The sequence below is a fragment of the Fundulus heteroclitus genome, unplaced genomic scaffold, assembly GCF_011125445.2.
Source record: "Fundulus heteroclitus isolate FHET01 unplaced genomic scaffold, MU-UCD_Fhet_4.1 scaffold_615, whole genome shotgun sequence".
Classification (NCBI taxonomy): Eukaryota; Metazoa; Chordata; class Actinopteri; order Cyprinodontiformes; family Fundulidae; genus Fundulus; species Fundulus heteroclitus.
The window spans coordinates 2,004-15,180 of NW_023397050.1; the positions used below are offsets into that span (position 1 = coordinate 2,004).

The 13,177-nt window shown below is 41.3% G+C and overlaps 1 protein-coding gene across 12 annotated transcripts in view; it reads left to right on the forward strand.

The window, feature by feature from the left end:
• Positions 1 to 4,663: 4,663 nt before the first annotated feature.
• Positions 4,664 to 13,177, forward strand: part of LOC118556348 (receptor-type tyrosine-protein phosphatase delta-like) — a gene marked incomplete at both ends in the record, with an annotated part of 57,081 nt that continues 48,567 nt past the window's right edge. For 4 of the 12 annotated variants that reach the window (XM_036133377.1, XM_036133382.1, XM_036133386.1 and 1 more), the window contains 3 exon segments: positions 4,664 to 4,820; positions 7,123 to 7,131; positions 9,647 to 9,664. In XM_036133377.1, the coding sequence (XP_035989270.1) occupies positions 4,664 to 4,820; positions 7,123 to 7,131; positions 9,647 to 9,664 (184 nt within the window). 12 annotated transcript variants of the gene reach the window in all.

The following is a 13,177-nucleotide window of genomic DNA, read 5'->3' on the forward strand; positions in this document are numbered from 1 at the left end:
GGTGGTGTGCGGCGGGGAGGGATAAAGTCACCGGGGATTCTGGGGGGAAAAGAAGAAAAGAAAAAAGAAAAAAAAAGAGCAGGATAAACTGTCTTTTAGATCAAATACGGCTCCAACACATGCAGGAACACTCATCCTTTGCTCTCGTCTCACTTTCCCTTCTGTGTCAGCCTTTACTACGTGTGAGTGGGGAAGCTGATGTTTTGTTTTCAAAGGGCAGACTTAGACTAATGATTGCGTTTGCTTTTTACCCATTTAATTCCAAATTTGGATACATCTTTTTTTCGCTGTGTTTTCCCCCCCTGTCTTTGATCCTCAAACTCCTTAGACTTCACGGTTCCCTCCCCCCCTATTTAAATCTCCCTGTACAGGTGAGTAAAGTTGGCCCGCCGCCTTTGATTTTCCGTATCGACGTGCCGTGGCTCTGCACATTTAATTGCCACCGATCTCTATGAATTCACATTTTGATTCACCCTCCCGAAACGGTCCGCGGGTCCCGGTGGGCTCCTCTCTTGTCGGGCGTGCCGCTCTGATTTTATGCGAGAGCTGAACTTTGAGAGACGGTCGACGGCGCTCCTGAAAAAGAAGCAGCTCGTTTGCTGCTGAGTCGCAGCAGAATGGACAATTGATTTTCACTTGATTTTTATTTGCGCAGCAGTCGCCCCGAAGCTTTTGCGGGTTTTTGTCAGGTAGAGGAAAATGTTGCTCCTCCGGTCTCGCCTCTTGTCTCAAGCCTGATGCAATATATTCAGGCATAAGTGGAATACAAAACCAACTCTGCTGGCGTCCTGCGGGGCGTCAGATTATTGCTTATTGCTGAGTCTCCTGAAATCTCTCGCAGTCGTTTTGGCCTTCATTCATTTTCATACCACGTTCACAACCTCTCTTTTGAAACTGTGATAATGTGCATTATGAGACCTCTTTTCATCCACGTTTTTATAGATTGGAGCTCGCATATGACGGTGTAAGCAGCCCCCCGATTCATCATCCGTGCATATGCTGACTAATCCCAGCGTGTGAACGGTCACGTGTGAAAATGCTGAGAAACAATTGTTGTTTACGCCCCACAGCTGCTGGTCACCTCCACCACAGAATTAGTGCCGTACAGGAGACCAGTTTTACTCCGATTTTAAAGTAACAGCATCACATTAGAAGATCAACAAAGTAAAAGAAAAATAAAGCAATACATTAAAAGCTGGGGGGGAGGGGGAGGTTGCGCAATCTCTTGATGTCATGTAATGCCTTATTTTAATATCATACACAAAATGAGCGTTTCAGTCTGAGAACAGAAGTGCTTTTTGCCTGAATCATACAAGTCCGTCAAGCGTCACGTTAAACCCGCCTGTTCGGCGCAATATTGCATTAAACCGTTCTCTTTTTCGAGCTCATGGAGCAGCTGATCGAAGCCAGAACCATCCTCTCTTTAACGCCCAGATGGAGGCACTTCTCAGAGGAATACCACCTGAACTCGTGTGGCTGTGGAGTGGCAGCTTTACCCACCCTCTAAACGTGGTTCTAGACATAGCTTAGAGGTGGGATTAGCAACACGACCGTGAATTTTTACATAATTAGTGAAAAGTGGTCCTCCGACAAATGACTCATGTGAAGAGCAAAAAGTTGTTTTTCAAACGGGCTACTCAAGTACCGAGAAACTGTTTAAACGTGACATCTGATTTCATTTGTCAAAATGACGTCATCAGACAGGCTAAAATGCAAAAGTTGTGAGCAAATTCTGGTATTTTTAAGAATGAAAAAACAAAAGTATATGAGTCAGAGTGGTAAACGGACTGAATTCATGTAGTTCTTGCATAGGCGCATTCACCCATGTGTTCTTCTTATGACAATATTTACTGCTCACTGTAAATTCCTTTGACCTTCACCTGGCACAGCCAGCTCAGCAGAATGAACATTATATCAGAACAATGAAGCTGGTATACACACAAGAAATCTAAATCTAACCTTAACGGTGAAGGCGTGTCTATGTCTGGTCCAACCTTTGGTTAAAGCACGATTGTTGCTCAGAATATTCCTCAAGTAGATGTAAAAGTATGGTGCTGTATAACATCTAATTGAAGTCTTTTTTTTTTTTTTAGAAACCTAGTCGAACAAATGTAACTAAGTAAATGCAACTTACCACCTTCCTGTGCATAACTCCGTCATTGAAAAGTCTTAGAAGACAAGAATGGGCCTAGTAGCCACTGATCACTGCATTAAAAAAGATCTGTTCTGTCTAGAGATTCCTCGCCTCCTTGGCACTGGCTCATTATGCGGATGATTGAGTGTCATTTGTCCTGCAGAAAACATCAGAAATTTATCACATTTAAGATTTATACGGTAATATTGTTTTAGTACAGCAGCCATCTTCCTGAGAAACTCTGGCTAAAAACATTTCCTATTGCAGAAGCTAAAAGTTGGGTTTTCTCCCCCTCCTGAAAGGAGCGTGTAAGTGACAGAACCCATGTTTGAATAAATAGGGGCCATGGAGTGTTAATTGGTTTGCTTTTATTTAGTTAATTACTAAACGTCATGAAGTTTTGTCTGTTGTGTACCCTGTGCGCACTGCCGTCTCAGTAAAATTTCGATCTAGAGTGTGTGCTTTGCAGGACAGATGAGAATGGGTCACTGCACTCAAATGTAAGTCGTCCTTTCTAATCCTCATAGATCAGGATGTTCCGCTGGCTTGTAAAAAGAAGTGGCACACGGGATGTGCTTCTTCGTGACTAGGCACGGTCCAGTTTGAGATTCACACGCTACAGTAATCTCGAGTATAACGGTATTTACAGAAAAATATGAAGAAAAAAAATCAAAAACATTCGTATCTTTATTTAGCTAAACGAAATGATGAGGTTTGCTTATCATTACAGTTCTAACAATGTAATCTAGAATACTATTTGTTGTTATTTTGAGGCATACACTTAAGCAAAACATTAAACTCTTTCTACATTTAGTAGTTTTCAACTGCTTAATGTGTGGAATGTTATGAACTTAGAGCTTAGTTTTATGTGTTGGTTGTTTAGCTCTTTGCTTTTCCTTAGTTTCCATGTACCGAGTCGAGCGGCGTTTGGTTTTGATTGTTTTCTATGTTTTACTGGCATGTCAGCCTGCCTGCATTCAGTTACTTAGACTCACCGGTTCTTTTTTTCACTTCATCTCTCCTCCCAGTGTTTCTACTTCACTGTTTCGCCCATTCCTTGTCAGACGCTGCTGTTGCTCTTTATGCCTCTAATCCCACCCATGTGGTTGCACCACAAGTGCATCAGACTCAGAGGATAATTAGTCAGGCTATCTGCTCCTGCAGCCAACCTGCCGTCATTAGCTTATCAGACACACAGCGCATTGCTTGCCTACTGGACGTTTAAAACAGTGTTACCTCATTAAGCTTGATGTGTGGTGCTTCATAGTTTCCATTCCATCATAGTTTGTCTGTTTCTCACAGGCGGAAATATTTTCAATCAGAAGAATGGCGTGCTGAAAATTTTGTCCAGTTTTGAAACTGTACTTTCCTGTGTTGGTATACCTTAAAACCTTTAACTCGCCTTTTGCTTATTCAGGAAAGATCTGGTACCCCTGACTACTGGCTAGACTTTGATTGATTGAGATCTGGTTACTGGAGAGCCGTTTCAGTAAAGCAAGTGCGTTCTCGTCTTCATGAAAGTAGTCCGATATGATTCAAGCTTTTTGCAACCTCCTGCCAAAGGTGCCTTTTTTAACGACGGCATATTGAGCTAATACAGTGATTGTCAGCAATATTAGGTAGGAAGGCTGTGGGGGTTTTAAATGATGCTTAGTTTGTACTAAGGGACCCAAAGTGCCCCGTAAATATATCCCACACCCTAGTTCATATTCCTGCCAGGATGGATTGATACAGGATACAGAGTGGGCTGTATTGATATGTGTATACATTGTAAACCTTTTCATCTGATGTAACAGTAGAAATCAAGACTCATTAGATCAGGCCACGTTTACCCGAACATCTGATAAATGAATCTTTGTCCAGTGCCTCTGTTTCTTGTCCCTAAAGAACTTAACTTAAATCCATTTTTTATTCTCTCTTAGGGTTCTTAATCAAAAATGTTAGAAACAAAAATTACCTTGAAGTTTTCGCTAAACTGTGAGGGAACATATTAGGTACTTCTCAGAGCATGCCGGGTAGTTTCCCAGATCTTGCCAGGCACATTCCAGGACTTGCTTCCTTTAAATTTTCCCTAAAAAAATATATTGGGTACTGTCCAGTGATTTCCTTTGAATTTTTCAGGTAGGCCTACTTTCCCAAAATATTTGCATGGCATGTACCAGGGAGTTTTCTAGAACTTACAAAGTAATTAGCTTGAAATTAACAAGGTCCTTACTTTTAAACTTTCCTGGAACTTGGCAGGTACTTTACTCTAAACCTATCCTGGAGGGATAAACTCTCTGGAACTTACTGAACACTTTCCTTAAAACGTCACCAGGACTTAAACGGTACTTTATGGAACTTAACAGAAACATAACCCAAACTTGCCAGGTGCTTTCTATAAACTTATCTAACCTGCAAAGTGTGGCTACTACTTATGTGTTAGGGAAAAGGGTTGGATACCACTGACGTGTTCTACCAGGTTCTCCGTATGACTTGTTTATTTAATCTGTTCCAGAGGACCAGCTGCCCCCAGGATTTCCCACCATTGATATGGGTCCCCAGCTCAAAGTGGTTGAACGTTCACGGACTGCCACCATGCTCTGTGCTGCGAGTGGCAACCCTGACCCAGAAATTACCTGGTTCAAGGACTTCCTGCCAGTCAACACCTCCAATAATAACGGCCGAATCAAGCAACTCCGCTCAGGTAACCACCCATTTCACCCCTTTATTCTTCTTCCTCCCCTTGAATCCCTGCTTTTATTTCTACGTGTAGGTTTTGTCCTCTCCCGTGGTTCTTTTTATCGCCCTTCCTGTCCCTGATCTGTTTCGTCCTCTGACCCCTTTTCTTTATTTCCAGCTCCGACAGATTTATTTCATTTACCTCCTCACATTTAACCAATTTCTTACAACGCTTCTGCCCTCCTCCTCCTCCTGCTGCTCCTGACTGTGTTTTTTCAGCTGCCTTTCTCCGCCGCTGCTGTATTATGAACTGGCTGTGTATGGTCACCAACCCCTTGAAACTGTTCAACCCCTTTTAAAGTGAACTCCAAACTTCTTTCCAAACTCTCTGAGGACTTCCTGTGCAAATCCCCATCACAATATTTTGACCCCAAACTCCTGAAACGCCTCTGAGAAGTAGCAGCAAGCTACAGATCTCGATTCAAAGATCAGCAAATGTTCCCGCTGGTGATGTTCGCAGCACAACCAAGTGATGGTGGCATGTACATAAAGGAATTGCCTCTTTCGACATAGCCCACTGCTGTGACTAAAGACTCAATCTTTTGTTTTTGTTTCTTCATGTCTTGCAAAGTGTGCATCTTGTCAAAGTCAAATTGACTTCCTGAAACTGGACTCGTGTAATTTAAGGAAACATGTGCTAAATTCATCCAAGAAGTTGTTGTTTTTTTTATGGAAAATGACTGCAGTCAAGCAAGTTAAACCTTTTTCAGTCTGTTGTGTTCGATAGCCACAGTAGTGTGTAAAATCCCAAAGCCCGTTCCTCCTCAGTTCTCCCTCTTGCTTCCAGGAGCCAGCTCTTTACCCAAAACCCATTATGTTGCAAATGGAGGCCCAAATTCCTGGCTTCGTTATGGAAACCGAACCTCTTTGTTTCTGTCCCTGTTCAACATCACTACCGTTATTAATCATTTAGCTTATTTACAGGGCCATGCAAATGGATTCGTACCACTTGAAGTTTATCTCATTTTGTCGTGTTACAATCACAAACTTTAATATGCTGTACTGGGAATTTGCGTGATAGGCCAAACACATATCAGGACGTAACTGCCAATGGGAGGAAAAGGGGAAATGGTTGTCATTTATTTTAAGAATAAAACCCTGATAAGAGTGGTATGCGTAATTTCTTCTGACGCTTTGACTCTAAAAGCCCTTCAGAAGAATCCAGTGCCACCAAAGTTTACCTACTCAATAAAGTGTCCACCCGGGGAGTAATTTGACCTCAGCATCAGTATTAGTTTTGATCGCAAATTTGAACTTCCAGTCATCTAATGTGTTTTTGCTGAACAAAATTTCATCAACTAAAACAGGAAGTTATAGAGGACATTTTTCTGGCTTCTCATATACTTAGTGAAAATCCAGATTTCTTTTACAGCTAGGTAAGATACTTCCACACAATGAACAGAAGCGATACGTAGACACTTACAACTTGTGCTGCCTTTTTGTACAACTGAAATGATATCTGATTGGATTTTATCTCCCCCTTGTGTTTCTGTCCACTTTCAATTTGCTAAACGACTACGTCCATCATTGTTGTCATAGTTTTATACAGCTGTTCCGTGAAGGCCTAAGAGCTTGGCTGGAGAACATTAGTGTCTTCACAGCATCATGAAGACCCTTGAACACACCCTGAAACAGGGTGACAGCTGAATTATGTTTTGCTTTTCGTCAGCATGAGTTGGGAAGCTAGTCAGAGTACAGGTTAAATTCTCCACTGGATAACAGCCCCAAACACTGAACCAAAGCTACAACGGAATAGTTTCAATATAAGCATGAGTCCAGTCAAAGTCTAGACCCAAATCCAATAAGAAATCTGCGGCGAGACTGAAAAATTTAATCCATAAAGTAGGATTGAGCTCAAGCTATTGTGCAAATTTTGTCCTTGTACCTTACAATTATTCTCTATGTTGTCTTTATCTTGCACATTAAGTTCAATCAAACACATAGGTTTGTGGTCTTAGTACGACAAAATGTGAAAAGGTTCAAGGGGTATGAATGATTTCGCAAAGCACTGCATATTGTTAGCAATGTTAAATGTTAAACAATTGATGTGTTAGGCTCATTTCTTATATGTTATCGTTACTAAATAGTTACCAAATAGTTGACTTTCTCTAATCGTTTTACTGTGAAGTTGTATAAAGTGAAGTTCTGTGGAGTTCCAATACTTTTTCAAGGTGTGTCATCTAAGTCAAGACATCTTTGTAACCAGTGGTCCGATTATAATGCCCTTTCTATGCTGTTCTTTTCTCTTTGTATCTTTTTAACCACAGAGTCCTTTGGTAAGTGCTTCTGTTCCGAGGCCCACACCCTCACTGTCCACTTTTCTATTTACTGCTCACTAATGTTGCTACTGTCGCTGCTGCTGCTGCTGCTCACCTTTATTACACTTACTGCAGGGTTATTAAAATGCATGGCATGCATTTTACTAACGGTCACACACAATAAGAATAAGAAGCTCAGAGGTGCATACACACACTTACAGTCTCTCTATGCTGCTCTATATATATTTAAAAGGTACACACATATTATATACAAATATAGGAACTCACGTGCATACACTCAGTCACTTATCTCTGCCCACATAGATTTAGCTCCCACCCTTCACCTTTGCACCTGCAGCTTTTCCACACCCAAAAGAACTACAACTTTTCTCCTCACACTCACCTATCTACTTTTCCACTTGTTCACTAATTCAATGATTCTTTCCCTCACTCAGTCACTCACTCTTTTTATCCACTCACCCACTTAATCTTTCCGCTCTGTTGTCTAGAGTTACCAGTCAATAAGCCAGACAGGAGTTAGGTATGCCAGCGGTGGAGCCAGAAAATAAAATCAATCCACGGTGGCCAGGTTTTCAGACGAACAGACCTTTACTGTACAGGGTAGAATGCACACACGACTACCTCTAGTCAAATTTCGGTTTAGTGAAGTTGGTTTGGTGTGGCCGTGGATACGCTGATTTTTTTTATCACAGAGGAAAAAACTTACAACATATCCATAAAGAGAAAATCCACTTTTCAATAATTTTTAGTTTAAAAAAAAAATGTTTAGTGATTTTGAATTATTATTTTCAGCTTTTAGATCCACAGCGTTAGATTAGCATGACATGGTAAACTTGAGCAAAAACACTATGGTTTAATCGTCTTACTAATAAAATTTGGGACAAAAATAGCATAAATGTATAACACCCTATTACTTTATGCATAATTGATCAAACTGATATTATTGCCACAGCTGCTGAAATAATGTTGTTATATTATGATATTATAGTAATCTATAATTAAAAGTATCCTAGCCATAATTACTGATGGTATATTCATTGCCTGCTTTTTAATGGTAAATACTTAATGGTGGATATTTGGGGATTTTTTTTCAATGTAGTGTCAAATATTAGGCAAGGCAAGGCAAGGCAAATTTATTTATATAGGACAATTCAGTACAAAGACAATGCAACGTGCTTTACATGATTAAAATATAGCAAAAATAAAACAGAATAAAAGCAAGTAGGAATAAAATGTAGATAGAAAATAGAACATAAAAAATATATATAATAGGATGTTGCTGTACTTTGGTGTAAAGACCAGCGTTGGCTGTTTATTTCAGACACGCTAACTCTTGTAGCTTGTCACAAACATCTGTTTTCAAACAGCATTTCTTTAACAAGAGACGGATGGCGCTCTTGCTGTCAGACATTTACCATTTTCACAACTTTTTCTTTTTAAAAGTAAGGTGTATGGGAATTCCCCTCTTTCAAGCTGTCGTGCACAGCTAACTGACAGCTCACAGCTACAGGCGAGGGAAGGAAGCGCTACATTACGCCACATGCAACCAGAGGAAACGTTGCCTTTGGTAATAAGCTCAACCCGCAAAACGTTATGGTAGAAGTATTTTTTTGTGTGTGTGTATTTTTTACCATGTGGCTTTTCAATTGCTTCCAATATGTGAAGAATATCCATCGGAAACAAAATGTCACCTAATCCTGCATTTAATGTACTTTAGCTCAGATGTCTGCTATATTTAAGTTTGCGCGCATGATGTTTGATAATGAAAATAAAAGACTTAAAGACTATCAAGATTAGTTCCATGTATTTGTTACATTTTATGGAAACATCGGGAAACAAACATAAAGTCCACGATACATAGAGCCTGATTTGCAATGGACTGAAAAATAGCTGTGAAAAATAATTTTGATTGGACTGTGAGTGATTTAATGGTCAATGGGAACGCTATTTTTTTCTACCATGTGAAACATCTAAAACATGCTACCAAATAAAATTATTGGAGAGTGGATTTTTTTTTTTCACACTTTCTGTGAAATACATACAGATATTTACACAATTTACACATTTGTGGCTTTTAAGTTTAAATCTCATTTGGACAGATGTGTTTGAAGAGCAGTTGAAAACTCAGGGCCAGCTTCTTAGAGAATACTTCCTCCTCTTAGAGTCACACGTGCCCTGCTGCAAACCAATGAAAACCAATCAATAAGCAATCCCCTTGCAGCACTGTCCCTGTCTCTCACTCTATCTGAAATCTGCTTTTCTCTTCTCAGGCTTATTCTGTCTTTATTTATTCTATTTCTTCTTCTTTTATGCCTCCTCTTTCTCTCACTGTTTAAGGATCAGTATTTAAGTCTTCCTCTCTAATTTGATTTTTCTCCCTTAACGAGTTACCCAACCCACTCCCCCCAACCCCCAAAGTCCCCTCCTCCCTTTACCCCGTCTCCCTTTTTGTGGTACTAACATTTTCTTCTTCTTCTCCTTCTCTAATCTCGTGCATTCATTGCCCACTCAGGTGGCACGCCCATACGAGGTAAGACTGCTGGGAGGACCAACATGACACAGTGGCCTAATTCCTGTGCAACCCCTGCTTCCTACTTGTCTTGCAGATCTGAATAGCAGTGCTTGGTGGGTTCATAAACGGTTTTGTATACTCTGCCCTATTGAGAAAAAAAAAAAAAAAACTCACCATACTGCTTCAGATCTGCAGGAGGTTTAAGAGGAGGAATTGGAGTTGAGCAATAAATATCATCATTACTGCTATAACTGTCACTCTTCTCTCATCTGTCATCCCCTTCTCATATTTTCCCATCTCAGCTTCAGCGTCCACTCTATAACAGAGACATTCATCACCTCCATTATGTTTCTCTTTTGTATCCATCGGATTAAAACCCCTTACCATTCCGACCGCCACCTGCACACCGTTTTTCTACCCAGCTCTGCTGTGTCTATGAGTTGCCCGAAATGTGGCTAACAGTCGGAAGGTTTTGCTATTCCTCTGAGACGTAGGAGTCTGCAGCATAGTCAAAACAATATACGATTGAAGTAACAAGAAATCAAACAGAAATGTCACTTTAGAGGCAACTCACATATAGGCCTTTAGGGAACTCCTAAGGAATATCTTTAGCGATCGCCTGCGTACAAATACAAATACATGCCGGTTACACATTTTTACTTTTTTTTTTCAACTTCTAGCAGCTTTAGGCCTTATGTAAACAATATGGTTGTGTTTGAATTTAGTTTGCGGTGCATTAGTTTGCAAAAAAAAAAGAAAAAAGTAAATCATGAGAGCACAGCATGGCTGTCTCATTAACAGGACCTATCTGCTATGATGCAGCAAAATCAGGACCATGCAGTAGCATGTCTTCACCCGTCTTTCTCTGCCCCCTTAACTGTCTGACCAAATTGTAAATAAAGGCCACTAGATATCCGTCCGTCCGTCCGTTGTCTTCCGCTTATCCGGGGTCGGGTCGCGGGGGTAGCAGCTTCAGTAGGGAGGCCCAGACGTCCCTCTCCCCAGCCACTTGGGCCAGCTCCTCAGGAGGAATCCCAAGGCGTTCCCAGGCCAGCCGGGAGACATAGTCCCTCCAGCGTGTCCTGGGTCTCCCTCTGGGTCTCCTCCCGGTGGGACGTGCCCAGAACTCCTCACCAGGGAGGCGTCCAGGAGGCATCCTGACCAGATGCCCGAGCCACCTCAACTGGCTCCTCTCGACGTGGAGGAGCAGCGGCTCTACTCTGAGTCCTCCCCGGATGACTGAGCTCCTCACCCTATCTCTAAGGGAGAGCCCAGACACACTACGGATAAAACTCATTTCAGCCGCTTGTATCCGGGATCTCGTTCTTTCGGTCACGACCCAAAGCTCGTGACCATAGATGAGGGTAGGAACGTAGATCGACCGGTAAATCGAGAGCTTCGCCTTTTGGCTCAGCTCTCTCTTCACCACAACGGATCGGTACAACGATCCGTTGTGGTGGCCACTAGATATAATAACAGTAATAAAAATTTCCTTTATAGGGGCATTATAGAGGCGAAATTTGTCTCTGCTTTGAACCCATCCCTTAGGGAGCTGTGGGCCGCCCACTGAGTGGCGCACAGGGATGTATTACTAGGTGTCAAGAATTTCTGGAGGTCTGCTAGGAGGAACTTGAACAAAACCAGAAATGTGAATCCACTCCCAAAGTGGATTTGTGTGTGTGTCTGTCCACACCTGTTCATATCACGCAAGATTCAGATTTGCAAATACAGATTTCCAGTGTTCTACTGCATTAAAGAGGCCTAGTTATGTATTTTGACCATAAAAAGAAAACACAAACGAACATATGTTCATCTTCAAATAAAACAATACACGTAAAGCGTTCGTCCTGACAGTGTTTACTTTGTCCTTTTTTGAGCCTGACAAGAACCTTGCGCCGGACGTGATCAGCAGACATAAACATTGTTGTGCCATCTGGCGGCAGTGCTGTGGAACTATCAGAAAGGCCAACCCAATCTTCTTTCTTTTCGCACCTCTGCTGGGTGTTGCTGACTCGCTCGGCTCCATTGCTGCTCCTTCTTTAACTTGTTGCGCACAAAGACAATATCGTGCTTCCGGTCACGTGGTCTTGTTATGGTAAATGTACACAAAAGTGCTTAGTTTACTAACAGAAAGAGTAAAAACAAAGCGTAAAACACAGAAATAAAATATAATAAGCCAAAAGGAGGCGAAAATCGAATTTGCATGCAACCAGAGAGAGCTACTGGCGTAGAAATGTGTAAAGTCATAGCACATGGCTAGGCTCCTTTAAGGTTAATACAATCCCTGACATAAATAAGCTTGAAAACTATAGGTTTAAATTGCAGGAAAATAACTCCCTACATTTCATTTGTATTACACTAACCTACTCACCAATGACATTCAAGCCTTTCTGTTTTAATATGACTCGGTTTCCTTTAGAAGGACAGGTACTTTGTCTGGTTTGGCGGTGTTGCAGGACATCCCTTGCATGCTTCTCCAGCACAAGGTTAACTAGCTTAAGGACGCTACTATGATGTTCTAAAACCACATCCCGTGAAACGTCCATTGCTTTATCATTGGTGTCTAAACGTACAGTATTTATACCTGACTCATCACATACAGTTAAAAAGAAATCTCATCTTGCTCCTTCTGGTTGTTTTCATGCAGCGCAGTCACCTGAAATGCTAAGCTAACGTTAGCCTATTTACTGTCTGTCAGAAACTCCATTCGTAAAAACTCCATTCGTAATTCAGAAAAGGTTGTTCCCCCTACACAAACGTAGCGCTTTGCTTTGAACATTAAAGACTCTCTGGCAATAATTTCAGCTTCTTTCTGTGCTGGACTCTCTTCTAACACTGAGAGCAGATTGGATACATCTGAGAACGCGTTGATGCCGACAGGCCTGCAGCAACCTACGGTCGCTCTTTTGCCGGGAACGTCGTTATCCTCCCTAGAAATCTGCAGTTCAAACACCGATGAACTTATTACAGATGACACTTCAAATTAAACTATAGTTAAAGAAAATAAAAAAATAAGTTTGGATTGGCATTTTCCGGAATGGGAAGGGGTTAAAAATCTTGAAATCTTCTACATCTTATATGTTTCCAATAAAGCATGGAGTGTTTACAAGCTGGACTTATTTCTCGGCTGCTCAGTTTGAGTTGGAAACGGATCCTTTCATCTATTTAAGTTATTTTCTTCTTTTTTTGCGACTCGATTTTCTTCTCGTTTTTTTCTTTTTTTTTTTTTTTTTTTTTTTTTTTGACCCAAGCTTGACCTGGCGTGTCTTTCTACCTGGTCTATATTTGCCCAATCAAACGTCCCAGTTTTGTTTTCCCTCCCAGCTGTTGTTCACTCTGCCTGAAGAGTCCAGATGGCGAAGACTCAGACACACATTAGCGTGCTCACACTCGCACCTCAAAACACACACACACACACACACACACGTATTCATGGCTTTTTACCATCACCTCCTCTCTTCTCCTCCATTATGAAAACAAAAAGCCCCAAACGACCACTTTTTTGATAAAGTTTTTTCTGGGCGCTTTTTT